This window comes from Parambassis ranga, chromosome 5, assembly GCF_900634625.1.
Source record: "Parambassis ranga chromosome 5, fParRan2.1, whole genome shotgun sequence".
Taxonomy (NCBI): domain Eukaryota; kingdom Metazoa; phylum Chordata; class Actinopteri; family Ambassidae; genus Parambassis; species Parambassis ranga.
Window position 1 is genome coordinate 26,071,389 of NC_041026.1, and position 16,140 is coordinate 26,087,528.

The 16,140-nt window shown below is 42.0% G+C and overlaps 2 protein-coding genes across 5 annotated transcripts; one reads left to right on the forward strand and one right to left on the reverse strand.

Moving 5' to 3' along the window:
- Positions 1–8,454: 8,454 nt before the first annotated feature.
- LOC114436638 (netrin-4) lies at positions 8,455–14,557 on the forward strand. 4 transcript variants are annotated; one of them, XM_028407034.1, is made up of 11 exons: positions 8,827–8,908; positions 9,130–9,289; positions 9,683–10,149; positions 10,230–10,508; positions 10,663–10,801; positions 11,028–11,216; positions 11,385–11,601; positions 11,684–11,811; positions 11,891–11,959; positions 12,380–12,550; positions 12,664–14,557. In XM_028407034.1, the coding sequence occupies exons 2-11, from the start codon at positions 9,220–9,222 to the stop codon at positions 12,807–12,809; spliced, it is 1,875 nt and encodes a 624-aa protein (XP_028262835.1). In that variant the 5' UTR covers positions 8,827–8,908; positions 9,130–9,219; the 3' UTR covers positions 12,810–14,557. The 4 variants fall into 4 exon arrangements, with proteins under 4 accessions (XP_028262837.1, XP_028262835.1, XP_028262833.1 ...); XM_028407036.1 differs by lacking the exons at positions 8,827–8,908; positions 9,130–9,289 and adding an exon at positions 8,455–8,546; XM_028407032.1 differs by having other exon boundaries at positions 8,845–9,289.
- chchd4a (coiled-coil-helix-coiled-coil-helix domain containing 4a) lies at positions 13,308–15,781 on the reverse strand. Its single transcript, XM_028407037.1, has 3 exons — positions 15,623–15,781; positions 15,104–15,202; positions 13,308–14,436 (listed from the first exon to the last, which is right to left on the reverse strand). Exons 1-3 carry the CDS (start codon positions 15,642–15,644, stop codon positions 14,081–14,083), a joined length of 477 nt encoding a protein of 158 aa, XP_028262838.1. The 5' UTR covers positions 15,645–15,781; the 3' UTR covers positions 13,308–14,080.
- Between the last annotated feature and the right edge of the window lie 359 nt (positions 15,782–16,140).

The window sequence follows — 16,140 nt, forward strand, 5'->3', positions numbered from 1 at the left end:
ATGTTATCTTTGAGTGACCCCAAACTTTTGAACGCTAGTGTAAATACAGAGCTGAAGTTGTTTAACATATTTATGCAGGAAAAAAAGATTAATAAAAATATAAATCTGTTAAGTTTTTATAGTAGCTTTTAGAAGCGGACATTTTTGTCCTTTTTGTCCTTTACTACCTTTTGACACAAAAGGTAGTAAATTAAAGCGACGCCTGAGGGTTAAGAGGAGACCATGAGTGAATGCTGAATGGCACGTTACAGATGAAGCTGTAGAGGCTTAAACTTAAGCCGCCAAAAGCGGTGGCTTTCTGTGCAGTTTTAAAGGGTAACACTGACATTAATGACCGACATGCGATTTATTAATTCCTCAGGTTCAAGACACCGTTTTGGTTCAATTTGATTAAACGTATAGGGCCCTGGTACACACTGTGTATTAAATGGTTCACAAAATCAGTGTGTCCCATTACACTAAGAAGGACGTCGACTCGTGTGCGCTTATTTAATTAGGTAAACAACAGGAAATAAGAGTTTCACATTGAGTCTCACCTTTACGGAGTCCAACGCTAAATTGTAAATTCCTCAAATGGTCTCTGCGTGGCTGAAACACTGTGGAGGTAAACTTAGGAAATGGCGCTAAGGAAAAGCGGCAACGGGTGTCATGGAGACGAGGCAACATACGTGTGTGTGTGTGTGTGTGTGTGCATACAAAGACAATCACCTATCAATATGTAACCCAGTAGTAAATTGGACTTTTATATACTTTTGTGTATTTTATTTTATAAATATTTTAAACTTTTATTTTGGTGTTGTTGACTTTAATTCTTTTAGGTTTACCCCAGTTATTCTGCTTGCTGTCAATCAGTTTGAATGACTGGGTGTGGTAGGAGCAACACACATTCACATGACTATTGACCCTGACTTGACTGTAATTTTGACATAGCGCCCTGACAGATGGAATAAGGACCCGAAAGAACTAATTCTCAGTTAAAGAAGAGGACACTTGGACACTTGGAGAGATTATTTTTCTGTGCCTTTTGTACAAGGATACTTTGTTGGACACTAGGTTGTGGAATTTTATTTTTAATTTTTATGTTGTACTGAAGCAGTGAACATGGTGTGTCATGATACTGCATTGAGTTTATGTGTATACATTTTATTCATTATTTTCTATAATTTTTAAGTTCACATATTTTGTCCAATTATATTCCTAAAAAACTATTCTGTGGCTCCAGGTGTGGTTGTGTCACCCTATATTCTCTTAAACCCTCCTTCAAACCTAGACACTGGTCCTTACATTCTATCATCCTGTAGCTCTACATTATAACTGCTAAGCAGACTGTCTTCTGTGATATCATCAGTGATCTCTAACAAAGGCACTAGATGATTCGGTTGAACAAACGATCTGATGTCTCAGATTTTTGGAGTGTACACTCTTTTGTCTTTTTGGCAACTTTTCTTTATATCTTTCTCTTCCTCCTGCTTCTGTTAAGACCCTGTAAGAAAGAGCACAGAGAGAATTAGTGATTTGTATCCGTCCTGGACACATATATGCAATGTAGGTTTGATGTCACTGAAGATATTAAATATTTGTGAAGTCCAATGAAGTGTGATGAGGACGCTTCACTGCTCAGTCAGCTCTGAGGTTTATATGTGGTTGAGGCCCTCAGTGGGTGGATCTGTGTGAAAGTCACACAGAATAATTTCTTTGAGCTCCTATGCAGACAAACAAACAAATTTAGAGACCTTTGTAGAGCAGATAATGAGGATTTAGATTCTAACATGATGTCAGACGCAAGATCATCACTGTCAAAGGTTACACTTGTTAGACATGACATGTTATTTCAGATCAGAAATGACATGATGTTGTTACCTATTTTGGAACTAAGCCAGATACCACTGATGATATCTCAGAAGACATTCTACTCACCAGTGATAACATGAGATGTAATGATAGGCATAGCTCCCAGGGCAGAATTCTTTAATGGGATGGACAGGAACTAAAAACAAGGAGGTTAGCAGACTCATAGTGTATGCTGGCTGACTGTCCATATACTTTTGTGGATGTTAGTGTATTTAGAGACTGAAGAAAACAGGAAACATTTGGGTCAGACTGGAAGATCCTGGAGGAAACACTGGTTTAGACCGAACTGAAGATTAATTGCTAGAACAGAATGTGAGCTAACCTGGAACTATAGCTGGACGGCTGAGAGGAAACCGGCTGATGAAGACTCAGACAGGTCACACAGGATTCACTGTCAACACCAGAGTCTCTACGGGACGATCCATAGGGGGCGCTCTCCACACAGTCCAGAGTGATTTTCAGCTTTCTATTACTATAAGTGATGTCACTGTTAGAACACAATGTGCAGCAGCAGTGGGCGTATATCTGTTGCCTTCTCTTAGAACTATTGAGGATAAATTAAGGGTACTGTATCTGTCTGATCTACAGCCTTGTACAGTCTTTAACTGTGTTATTTTGCACACTGACATGTCTGAGTTCTTTCTGCTTGTAGACATGTTTGTGTGTCTGTTTGTGTATGACTTTATGCTGCAGTGAACATTGAGAACACTCTCACTGATTTCTTTGGTCATATTTTCATACAGATAAAGACATTTGTTTCTGTCAGTGTCTTTTAAATTTCATGCATTTGATTCTTTTGGTCTGTCAGTTCCCTGGTTGTCCACTGGGTGCCACTGTGATATCAGACACCTGCAGCTGTGTTCATGCTAACATTGTGTGTTGTAAAAACATGTTTTTATTTTGAACATGTCAGACTGTCTGTGATAATCAGAATAATCTGCTGCTGCAGTAATTACAGCCTGCACACCTTGATTTCTTTAAGCCTGACAGCCAATCAGCTCTGCTGTGCTCCATGTTTGATGGTCATTTTAAAGCCTTTTAATCCCAAGAGCTCAAACAAACTCTGCGTTTGTCCTCCTGACAGTCATTCAGACAATTACAATTTTAGCCAACATTATGAGAATGACATTTGTACGTGAGTAAATCTTGTCACTATTGCATAATGTATCCTACATATCCTTCCATCTCTGTCATCATGGTAATGAACTTATGGGTCCTGCTCAACGTTTCTTCCTGTTAAAATTGAGTTTTTTCTTACCACTGTTGCTCTTAAGGGGGTTCAGGCTCTGGGTCTCTGTAAAGTGCTTTGAGACAATTCTGATTGTAAAATGCGCTTTATAAATAAATTGAATGACTAGACTCATAGAAATTTTGCATGACATTGTTCTCCACAGGTAACCACCAGATCACTCACATCCTATGCTGCTTTCAGTGTGACAGTAATGTCAGTAAAGATAAGCTCATGTAATTGATTGGAATGCATACTTTGCTGTGCTCACAGCTGCAACCTTTGCTTTCACACTCATGGCAGCTTGATTGTGTCCATGAGGGGGAAAACCCCCACTGACCTGTGTGATCTCCACACTCCTAGGTCACAAGATCATCATAACCCCATCTATTTCCCATGGTATAGATCACAGGCATCATGCTCTGCAGCCCCTGCTCCTGCCCCTGGCCTCTTTAGTAAAAACCCATCGGAGCGGCCAGAGATTGGGTAGCCAAGCACAAATGAATAGTCTCATGTGTCTCAAACCTAACACGTCACCTGCAAAGGACATCCTGCCACGCAGAAAGGAAAAACTCTTGGGTCGAGCAGGAAGCTGCTGAAAATGTGTGAGTGAAAATCAAGTTGGATGGCTAGGGGGTCTGTGGTGGTTCACAGGATTGTACCCAGCTCAGAGAGGAGCTCATGAGCAAAAGGCCTAGAACCAAAGAGCACGGGTCAGATATACAGAGTGACTTAAGGATGTTGCAATCCTGTATCACAGAAAGCCATTAATCATGACGAGCCTGTTGAAATGTTTAGTCAGAGATCTTCCGCTGCAGTGGCTTTCTCTCAACAGAGCTGGTTCTCTAAAGCGATGACCTCACCAGCAGAGGAAATGAAAATGAAAGACTTCCCAAAGGATCTAAACAACCCACATCTAATAATGACATTATCATATCAGAGAGGTCTCTGCACTCAAATCACGCTGACCACAGCAGTATTAATGATTAACACATGCCAGTGCTATTGACTAAATCACAGAGGAGATCCGGCTCAGAGAGGTTCCAAAGAAAACCACAGCAGAACCGCAGAAGTCTCTGATGAGGCGGTGGTCCTCAAAACACAGTATGCCTACCAATGTTTGGTCTAAAATGCTGTAGCCATCTATGGAGCCAGGAGCCCACCATGGCAATGGGGCTTGATTGAAAAGATGTGGCCAGCAGCTCAAGGTGACTTGAACTCATAAAACCCTAACACAGTTTGTTTGTGGCCGTGAGCCACTCTGTTTTTTTTCACAGTAGATCTTCTCACCTCAGCACACCAACTGGCTGACTGCATCAGCTTGTAAGGAAATTCAACATCATTTAATTACCCAGAGGGATAATCTATCCCCTCTTCATCCCAAAAATATTTAAATGACTTCTCTGCCCGCCCTTTTACTGACATGTTAACGTCATGCCTTTGTAGATTTACCTCCTATTTTAAGCTAATGGCATCAACATGTGCTGCTAATTTGAACTCCTCCTGAGGGCCAGATGTTGGCTCACAGGATCAAATACTGGCTGAAACCCCTCTCACTGTCACATTGTTGGGCAAGCCAGGAGAGCTTGGTGGCTGTTTCCCACATACCTCTTTTCTTCTGCAGAGCGCCACAGCCCAACCACAAATGTGGGCACACCCTCGTGGTACTGTGTGATTTTATTTGTTTTTTTTTTTTGCACACACAGAAATACAAAGCTATACTTTAGTTTACAGTAAAGCCTCAATAAGCCATCTGGAAATAAAGAATTTTCATTAATTTACCACATTATTGACACCTTCCACTAGCAATCCTGCATGCACCATTAAACCCCATTTTCAAATCCTGTTTTTGTTGTCAATGAACACCTGTATTGACAGCACAGAGATCAAACAAATCCACTACAAGGGCAGAAAATATCACATTAACATCATAGTGTTTTGTGCATTTCACATGAGCCCAGCTGATACCAGCGATATCCGCAGGAGGCTGTCTCCATGCAGATTACAGTTTTGACCTAAGCAGTCATGTGGGGTATACTGTTGTTTATCAGTGACCCTTGAACTCTACACTGAAGTTGCCATCATGGGTTTGTATGACTCACAGGTGGACATGGCATGCCTATAAAGATGTGTTTAATGAGTTGAAATGGGTCTCAAAGCAGTAAAGTGGCCAGACATAAGAACCCCCTAACCTGTGTCCTGCACACTGTAGCAGCTGCATTTAATTTTTCCCCTCATTTGCTTCTTTCATAGTGTGACTTTTGGAGGTGAATCAGACGCTTTGGGTCATAAAAGTGCTGGGCATAGTGGGAGAATCATTGGGTATAAGCATATGCGTGTGGCCATTTGTATCAAACTGATGCTAAATTCCATCAGTCATTCTGTTGTCTTTGTTCAGCTGTTTACACTTTCTGTCATCATTTTAAAGTGCCAGAACACATTTCCTTCGAATGTAGAAATAGTTTGAAACACTTCAAATAAATCACTTTTGAGCATTGCTCTGTCTCAGTGACTGAGTGGGTATGGGCTGAATGAACAAGGAGGCAGTGAGGGGAATCTGTAACATATGTCTGCGTCTGTGATTGTGGTAGGAATTCCATGTGTGTGTGTGTGTGTGTGTGTCCGGGCATTCCTGTCTGTTTGTGTGGGTGGGCTATGGAAAGAGTTATCAAGCAATTGTGCTTGTGTGTTTATAAGAGCAAGCTGGTGACACACAAATGTAAATCTTGTGCTTGTTGGTTAATGACATTATAAACAGATATAAAGAAGACTGACACAGACATGAGCCTGGGATTTGTGTGTTTGTGGTTGGAGGTTATTTGTTGTCTAATATTAAACACAACTAAACTTCAGGCAAATCACATTAAAGGTTCCTGAAATTACTTTAAAAATAAATGCAAACAGTTCTACATAGTTTCCTGTCAGTTACGCATATGTGAGAGTTTTACAGCTTTAACTTCCAAACATTCACCGATCCACACACATACACACTGTGTATGTGTGTGGCTTGGCAATATTCCCCAGTGCTTTAAAAAAGACTTGATTTGTCATCCTGCTTCATCTGGCCTCTATCAGTTTCTGGCCTGACAACTTAATCTGCGTCATTTATTCTCACACATCAAAGAGGCCCAAATCTAAACCACAGTCACATTTAAAAATTTAGCAAACTACCGATAAACTGTATGCTCAGTTATTGTCCCTTTGTTACATTACTACAGACCTGACTTTGAACTTAACCTACAGACCTGTTGACCTGTCACCTTGACCTTTTTTTACCTTATCTTTGCCTAATATCGTTTTTTTGTCTCATCTAGAATCACTACATGTTTGGAATCTGTCCTGTGCAGTTAAATTGACAAAAGCTAGAAAGAGCATGTTCAACAGGACAATTAACTCTGCCCCTAAACACATCCTATTAGCCAAAGCATTTACTAGTTGTTTTGTGGCCAGTGGATAACGTCATATCACATCCTACTGTGTGTTTCCATAGCAAATAGTCACAACAAAACACATACATTTTAAAGAAGACTGGAGAACAGAACCATGGCATGATCATGTTGGCCTTTAAGGCCTATATGCAGTAAGGTCATGTAAGGAAGTAGCTTAATCCTTTTCATCCCCGGAGAAACATATGAGCTGACATGTAGAATGCAAAGATCCAGAGAAGATATGGAGGGAGAAGCAGCTGGAGAAGTGCGGAGTGACACCTTGTGCTTAGCGCACGCATGTATGAGCACATATACACATGTATGAGCAGCCTATAGACAAACACTAAGGGTGGGAAGTGGGGGTCCCTGTTCGTCTGACCCTGGCTCTCTAACCCCTGGCCCCCATTAAACCCTGTAAATAAAGGAAAGAGGAGCAATTAGAGAAGTAGTCATGGGGAAGGTAGGAGATCCTCATGACCTTTCTAGGCTAGTATTTGGCCTTTCACAGCTGTGAGTCTTGATGAAGATACACCATGAACATTGAGAGAATGTTCTTGCTGTTGTTTAACCTCATTTATATGCTCACGTTACAAACAAACACTTTAAAGTTTGTGGGTGGGTCTGCATTCCTTTTTTGTTTAGTCAGTTTTCAATTAAAACGAGCAGCCAAATGTTCATTTACTTGACACTGTTTATCATACTCACTGCTCTTAAAATGTTTTATTGCTCAGCTGCAAACTTTCACCCTAAACCTCTTCTTATGTTTAATGAAACCTACAATTTTAGAGCCATTTCAGGAATAAAATAACACTCAAATATGACACAAAACTTCCTCCAGAACTTAAAACCACAGCTGGACCACACCGGTGATTTCACTTTGTGTTTTATCCATTACCTCTCCACATAGATCCTTCTTAGGCAACCTGTGAGAAGATATAAATCTCAAATCAAAGTGTCTCAAAGGGAGAGAACCGACTCTAAATCTGCCTGCCAGAAACTATGTCCTCATAAACGGCATTACCCTAATCTCCCATAAAGCTATTCTTAGTGTATACACTGGAATGAAACAAAGGGAGAAACTGTGAGATTTGGGAAGATGAAGGGCAACCTCTGGGGAGTTATTGTACAGAGACCTTGAATATGGTTTCAGAGTAGAAAGCAGGGGGAAGCAGAGATGAAAAGACAAAACAGCAAGGGGCAAATAGAGACAAATATACTGCAGTTATAGATGGAGTGATACATTAAGTGAAACACTGAGGAAAGAAAAGCTTTTAGGAGAAAGATATATTGTAATTCAAACCTAAACACCATTTTATAAATAGACAGAACAAATATAACACAACAACATATATAACACAACAACAACACAACAAATATAACACAAAAACATCAGCACCATTGGTTAAGTCAGTCTTGAATAATTCTGTTTTTCATCTTAAGTCTGGTGAAAACCAAGCAGGCAGGTCTGTAAACAATTTGTATGGCACTGCAGACAATTTATGGAGACTAATCCAATTCTGTGAGTCTATTCCAATTTTCGGAGATCTCTACATTTGAGGTTAAGCCACAAAACTGAAGAGATGTCATGTTTATTCATCCAACTCCAGAGTGCATGCATCAGGGAGGGAAATATATCAAACTCAGGAAAGGGGCAGGGCCGTAAGTTTCCTGCAGAGGTTAAAAAGAATTTAAGGACTGTCATGTACTGGACCATGTGTTTATTATCCAGTGTTATAATGCAGAATGACACAGTAATCTTTTCAAGCAGGTGGGCTGACAAGAGAAAGGCCCCCTTTCTTGTCAGACTCATTAGCATAAACTCCAAGCTGCCAGATTCTTTTGGTGCCACATTGTCCATCAAGCCTGTAAATAGCTGATCTGGAGACTATTTTTGTCTCAGGACTCAGGTTTCCCCTCGTAATACTTCAAAGAGGGTTGTAACTTGGAGTTACTGCAGCTGAAGGAGGGCAGAAGCAGATAAACAACATTTTCTAGCCCTATTACGAGGCCCTGGTCGTTGGAGGGACCCGGTGTAGCTGGTATGCATTGTGTGGCTGGTTCACATTAATTAACCTATGCCAGTCACATGTCTGTTCTCTGTGCGCAAAACGTTTAGAGGAGTCACCAAGGATTAATGCCAGGAAGATAGATGGAAAATACACCCTTAGTACTTCTACAGTATAGCTTCTAGTGTGTGTGTGTGTGTGTGTGTGTGTGTGTGTGTGAGAGAGAGAGAGAGAGAGAGAGAGAGAGAGAGAGTGAGGGGGCGACATGCATAAATAGAGCGCCTACTCCTCTCCTGTGCGTAAATGCGTGGAGCGCCAGACTTGGCTGGCACACAAAGCTCTCGTGTTAGGTGGGAATAAATGGAAACGTTAACATGGATTCATGAGCATAGTCTGTAAGCAAGGACTGCATTTTATTGAACTGAAGAAAATTTCTTTTAAAGTCGTTATAGTCTTATACTTTCACTAACTAACGAGACAGAGCTCTAGCTGCGCGTAATGATGCTATGAACTTGAGCTATCAGCATTCATCCTAAGAGGACATCTTAAAAATTACTTATCTGTATGTTTTACGCATTGCGTCACGAACAGAGAAATGCGTTTGTCTCTTAAATAGGTCACATAATGTTGGGACTCATCACTGCGGGAACGCGTTCGTCGCAACGTGCATGTAAATACAGCAGAACCAAGGACGACGGTGTTTAATATGCCCGTGACACGTCAGATGCTGGCAGCTCTCGGGTGGCTGTTTGTTTTAGTGACGCGAAGCGGAGCAGGTGAGACGCATCATCATTCTCATCATCTTTATCAGTTTGTGTTGATGCTGTTTTTCTAAATCAGTTGCGTCACTGCTTTTAAAGTTTTTACTGTTTTTGTTTTGGTGTCCAAAGAGGAAAGCAAAAGTTATTCCTGCTACTGATAAATTCGATAGTATGGCTGCCTTGTATCCGTCACATGTAACCTGAGAGTCTCAAAGCTGTCAATCTTGGGGAAAGAACAGTCTGTGACAGCAGTAGTTACTACACAAAGGCCAGATAAATAAAATATTCATGAAACACACAAAGAGGCAGACTTTGGTTTTGCCCATGATGTCAGTGCTGCAAAGTGCTTGTGTGTATCATTTATGTCATTATAGACTTTCACTGAGTCTCCTTTATCCTCTGTGTCAGTTTCTAGATGTGTGGACCATGCATGCAGTCCACCCTTAGGGAACCTTGCTAGTGGTAGGACCCTCCTCACCCTCTCGCGCTGTTGTGGGAACAGCACCCTCCACCATTCCGGCTGCCTCCACACCTGCCTTCAGGATGCTCACCCACCTGCACACATGACTGATGACCCCTTTATGCATCCAAATACCTGGTGGGCATCAGCTGGTACCATACAGGAGCAGCAGGACGAGATACGTTTGGATCTGGAAACCCAGTTCTGCCTGTCTCATGTGGTTTTGGTGTTCAAGTCACCTCGGCCTGCTGCCATGGTCATTGAACGTTCAAATGACTTTGGGAAGACCTGGGAAGCTCTCAAAGTCTTTACACAGAACTGCAGCATGGAATTTGGTTTACCTGATGACTTCAATGAGTCAGGCTCCCTGTGTACATCCCGTTACACTAGTGCTGCGCCCTGCACTGGAGGGGAGGTAAGAAAGAATATGCAATTTAGTCATTTATTTTCATAAAGTCTGATTCAGCTCAGTCAGTACTCTGTTTCTCCTCCTAGGTAATATTACGTACTCTCGATCCCAGCAGTGCTAAAACTCTTGACCCCTACAGTCCAGAGGCTCTTGCCCAACTAACCCTCACAAATCTGCGCATCAGACTTATAAAGGCTCAGACTTGTCCTGCATCTCTGACATCCACAGCTAGCACAGAAATCCCAACCTCAGCACCCTATGCTATTTATACTTTACTGGCCAGGGGGACCTGCCTGTGCCATGGGCATGCAGAGTATTGTGTGCCATACAACAGTAGCCACAACAAAAGACAGGACGATAACATGGTGAGCATCTTATCTCGTGTGACTCATAAAGCAGATGTAAAATGTATGTTATGATAAAACATCAACATTTCAAAAGGCTTGATTTCCAAGAAATGTGGATATTGAATGGCTGGTCCAGGACAGCAGAGGTCTGGTGAAGTAACTGTAGCTCCAGTGTATGTTGCAGGTGTTTGGTAGGTGTCTGTGCACTCACCACACAGCAGGGGACCACTGTGAGAAGTGTGCCCCACTCTATAATGATCGTCCCTGGAGGCCAGCCAATGGTAGCAGCGGAGAGTCCAACTCATGTCAGAGTAAGTGACCACCAACAGCAAATTGGAAAAATTGGAAAGTGCCTGAGCCAGGAAATGCATTCATATAGGTGTCCAGATCCTGGTACACCAGAATAATGTTCAGATTCCTTTGCATGTCCACAAACTTCATTTTAAAAATCCACGCATGAAAAACTTTTCCCACCTATTTTCCCTGTCCATTTTCTCTCTCCTTCCCACCCTGATGTCCACACCTCTGCGACTGCAGGGTGTGAGTGTCACGGTCATGCAGATAGCTGTCACTTCTCTCAGCGGGCATGGATTTCGTCAGGCGGGACCAGTGGGGGTGTTTGTCAAAACTGCCAGCACAATACTGCGGGACGCAGGTGCCAGCGCTGCCGCCACGGCTACCACCGCCAGTCATCGCTGCCCATCAGCTCCCCATACATCTGCACACGTACGTACAAAAGGTCCACAGTAGATCAGCTGATAAGTTATTACTTTGTATCAATGTGTCTCATAGCTCCATTTGCTGGTGCTTTTGTAAAGTCTGGATTGTAATTCCAAAACAATGTGAATTGTTTCATCAGTATACAGACTGTTTATCTGTATCTCTGTTTCCCAGGTTGCTGGTGTGATCCACAAGGTTCTTTACCTCTTCCACCAGGAGAGAATGGACCTTGGTGCCACCCAAGGACTGGCCAGTGTCACTGTAAATCTGGTGTAGGAGGCACAAGCTGTAAGCACTGCCTGCCTGGCTACTGGGGCTTTGGAGAGAAGGGCTGCAAACCCTGCGCCTGCCGCCACAGCTGTGATCCAACAACCGGGCAGTGTCTCAACAGGTAGACGCAATGTTGGCTCAATTTTTTACACTTAATGCTGGGTAGGTTAAATCATTACTGGACCTGCCTTCTCCCTTTGCAGCTACACAAATAATCAAGTGCTAAATGTGCCCATCGGTGGAAAAATTCATGATTTGGATCACATGTTCACAACAGAGGAAGAGGTACAGTGGTCAAAGGAGCTTGCAGTCTCTGCTCTGCATTACACAGGTGATCTGCAAGAGATGGCTAAATATCATAGCATGTGAGCAAGGAGACAATCAGAGCATAACAGAATGTCTGTACACAGGGAGGTGCAGCTGTAAGGAGAAAAGGCTAAGAAGTGTCTCTGACCTTTGCAAAGCCAAACATGATTATGGTAAGAAATAAAACATGACATTTGTTCAAAAACCATTAAATGGAAAGTGTGTAAACAAGATTGCAGCAAGGCGTCTGGACTTGTAGAGTTTTCTTGAAGACGTTTCGTTGCTCATCCAAGCAGCTTCATCAGTTCTGAACTGTTTGGTGGGGAAAGAGGATTTATATGTGGTGGAGGACCTCAGTGGGTGGGTCTGGGTGAAACCCACATACAATAGCTCTAAATATACCATAAACCATGTTTCCCCACCAAACAGAACTGATGAAGCTGCTTGGATGAGCAGCAAAACATCTTTAAGAAAACTCTACAAGTCTAGACGCCTTACTTCAATCTTCTCTAAGAATTATGACCTGGATGACTGAAAATCTTCATCAACATAGAAAGTGTATTGAAATGCTTTTTGTCTCTGGTCCATGACAGCTATCAAGGCGAGTGTGCTGTCTGCTTATGACAAAGGCAGCCATGCAGAAGTACAGGTCAAAGTTCGCAAGGTGTTTCGATCAGGCAAGATGGCTCTCTCCTTAGGGACCATCAGTATCTACCCTCTGTCCTGGACCAGCCGCGGATGCACCTGCCCAATACTAAACCCAGGTAATATAACACAGCAAAGAAAGTTATGTCTTTAAACACCACCACATTCAAAATGAGCATAAAGGTACTAATACAACATATTAATCGATTGAACACGTTTACGTTTTTTGCAGGAATGGAGTACCTTCTTGCAGGCCCAGAGGAGCCTGAAACAGACCATTTGCTCGTCACAATGCAGAGCTTAGTGGTTCCATGGACACCTAGACTGGGCCTATTAATATCAGATGGCCTGAGAAACGGATGCCCGAGATCCAAATGATCCAAAAAGACTGGACAAGAAACTCAGAGTCTCAGTGGACAGTTCAGAAAAGAGACTAAAAATCACTGCACCAAGGAGGATTATCTAAGGGTAAAACTCATACAATAAGGTGGTCTAAAAAAGTAACATGTGGGAGCGCAACAAAAAATACTGTGGCCAAACTGAATGTCTTTGTGTTTGTAGACATTTTTGATGGCTACATGTAAATTTAAAATCAATCTGCCATATGTATCTTACCTTTTTTTTTTACTTAAGAACAAATGATTACAATATTCATTTCACTGTATAGAACATACATGAACAGCAGAGTCAAGTTTAAGGTAACTTAATATTCCTTATGGGCCTTAAGTCAAGGCAATGGCTATGATGCAGTGTCCCCAGATCAAGGCCTTTAGATCCATAATTATGTCTCTCCTGTTGACCATCTCATGAATATGAATTTATCTCACAAAAGAGTGACACTGGTCTTTGTATTTAGCCATAAAGGTAACATGAAAATGGTTAGGCAATCTTTTTAATTTGGACATTATAAAGAAAACCCATCAAGTTCCTTTAAGGCCTGAATGACACTGAATGTACACCCACCATCTGACTGAAGACAATATTAAGACAGCAAAAACATTTATGCAGTCACAGGTAAATATGAGAGGCCAGATGTAACGCCGTCACCTGAAGATGGAGACCCTGAAGTTTCAACATGATGTCAACAAACACTGCAACATTATGACACGTAAACTACACTGAAGCTTTCACAGCAGCTTCATTCGTAGCCGAATAACTTTTTATTTTGGTCTCTTGAAGAAAAATGAGTTGTGAATCAAAGATGTCTATTGTTGAGGTAAAAAGGTGAAATGATCTATTACAGCTTAGAATTCTGTTAAATTGAGTAATTAAGTATTGATGTGTTTCCTGTGATCATCTGGCATTAAGAGGACAGACACATGCAAGCAAACAGGTACGCTGACTGACATCAAAAGCAGCAAACTACATTTCTGTTGCATATAAAGTGTCTTGTAGCTAATATCCCTGCAGCAAATAACCCAGCCCCTTCTCAGTGATCAGATTATGATTTTTGATGGTGAGTACACAAAGCAGCCTAGTACATATGCTATGCTTCTCTTCAAGTCTTCCTCTGATGGCCTGTAAATATTTCCCATGAGTGTCAGAGCTGTCTTAATGTCCAGAAGGAGAGACTAATCAGAGCTCCTCTTAGAGAGTCATTTATGCTGGGCAGTGCTTACACAAAGACAACATAGGCCAGTGAATGGCTTTTAGCTGACAGTCTGGCTGTCTGTAGGTGATGTGCTGTCAGAGGAAGTGGCTGGAGTAGAGTCACTCTCAGATGATAAGGCAGCATTGTCAGATGGGGCAGCCGAGGCAGAACCAGAGCTCGACTCTGCTTGAGAGGTGCTTTCCTTATCTTCCTCCTGAGGATAGAGCTCAGGGAACTTCTGCATACACTCTTGCATGTTACGGAAGTGATCGATGCACTCAGAGCCCTTCACCTCTTCCTTGCTGTAGTGGAAGCACGAGAAGGCCTCCTTGAACTGAGAGCCACATGGTCCACTGGCCATGCCTCCAAGGCATGGACAGTTCCAGTTTATATCTCCATTTGTCAGGATCAGGCCTAGAGAACCACACAGGAGAAAGTTTAAAGGTTTAGTTCTCAATCAGCTTCTTACTGTGGGTGACAGGATCCTGTCAAAGTTTTAACAGTTTTTTTTTTATTAAAGATTTCTGTCTGAGCATTTTGCACAGTAAAAGGCATATTATCACATCCAAATGAACATCTGATGATGTGGGGTTATTTTCTGATACTGTTGAGGCAGTATCAATGAAACACAAGCACACAGCCTTGTAACGGTTTAGAAACTGATCTCAAAAATTTCTTGCAACAAGGACATATTGAGAATTTCATACAAAGGGGCTGTAAAGGGACAGTCCAATAAATTTGTGCATAAAAACAGCCATTTTCCCTCAATGTGGGGCAACATAAATCAATCAGCACTTCCATGCCCTGCGTTTCCTATGGGAACTTGCAAGGTTGTGTAATAAATCTAATCCTCTCTGGACATGAAGTGTTGTAATAAACCATTAATGTACTTCCTGATTGGCTCATCTCTCACTTCATTTCTATCTCATTTCTTAGGTCAACTGCTCCTTCTCTCAGAAACTCATGCTCCTCATAGCTAAGAACACAGTGGAGCACATTCTTTTTGTTTAATTCTATATGCCTATTAGAACACAATGCTGAATAAATGGAACAGCTATAGAGTTAAAAGCAATTGACTTACCCTGTTCCTCATAGGGATCATTTGGATCGTCTGCAATCAGCTCAGCATTACTGGGAGCCTCGTGGTCTTCCCTGGTCACAAAGATGATGCGATCCTTACCTTAAATGACAAATAGTATATAATGATATAGAACAAGTCACGTGGTTTTGTAAATGTATGGCCTTTCATTACTGATATGTGTAACAGTTGATTTGACAGGTGTTTCTCTGGCTGACCCCTGGAGGCACGGTGTGCTGCTGTTAGCGTGCCCTGATTTCTACACAAGGATAACAGCAAGCACTTGGACAGTTCTGCGTATGTGTGACTTACATGCCAACTTCTTTCACGACTCAGTATTTAAAGTAACACATATTACAGAACGTGTCTCTACAACTGCCGGTGCCTTAGCTCGCCCCAGTAGCCTGTTAGCTAGCGCACTGTACATTGTCGCTGTGTCTGCCAGTTAGCCTAGCATGGTGGCTTACGCGATGACATTGCTCAGCCATGCCCGGTAAATGAATTAAAGAAGATCGGCATTACCCTCCTGCCTGCAGTACGACATGTCTGCTGGTGTTGTTGTTCCTCAGACTCGTCCTCTGACGTAAAAAGTGACCAGTTTAAGAGAGATTATCTAACATCGGCAAGAATTTCATTTGGCATGCTAACCGGCGTCCACCAGCCCCGTTACCCCACTGACCTGTCCACATGAGGGCGCACAATGATTACGTCACCGGGACATTTTTTTTTAACAATGCAAATTCTGGTTTAATAATAACAAATTAAAATAAGCATTTTAAACTACCGTACACACCACTGAAACTACAACACATTAGTTGTCACTTACCTGAATACTGGACATGCTATTAAACCACGGGAGAACATGTGCGGTGTAATGTGCTTCACAAACTTCAGTCTTGAAGCAGCAAAGACTCAGACTTGTTAACTATCAGTTGGATGATAAGTTGTTCATAACTGTCTTTAAATCTTAAACACATATTACAAAACAATATTTGATAATTACACTGGACGATCTCCCTAGAGAATGTTGTTGTATGACC

What these genes read in the sequence shown, in the direction of transcription:
- LOC114436638 (XM_028407034.1), top strand. Translation starts at nt 9,220, where the DNA reads ATGCCCGTGACACGTCAGATGCTGGCAGCTCTCGGGTGGCTGTTTGTT. An exon ending in AAAGACAGGACGATAACATG is followed by an intron (nt 10,509 to 10,662) that starts GTGAGCATCTTA and finishes CTGTAGCTCCAG; the next exon opens with TGTATGTTGCAGGTGTTTGG. An exon ending in AGAGTCCAACTCATGTCAGA is followed by an intron (nt 10,802 to 11,027) that starts GTAAGTGACCAC and finishes CTGCGACTGCAG; the next exon opens with GGTGTGAGTGTCACGGTCAT.
- chchd4a (XM_028407037.1), bottom strand. Translation starts at nt 15,644, where the DNA reads ATGTCGTACTGCAGGCAGGAGG. An exon ending in GTCGTACTGCAGGCAGGAGG is followed by an intron (nt 15,203 to 15,622) that starts GTAATGCCGATC and finishes TTGTCATTTAAG; the next exon opens with GTAAGGATCGCATCATCTTT. An exon ending in TGATCCCTATGAGGAACAGG is followed by an intron (nt 14,437 to 15,103) that starts GTAAGTCAATTG and finishes GTGGTTCTCTAG; the next exon opens with GCCTGATCCTGACAAATGGA.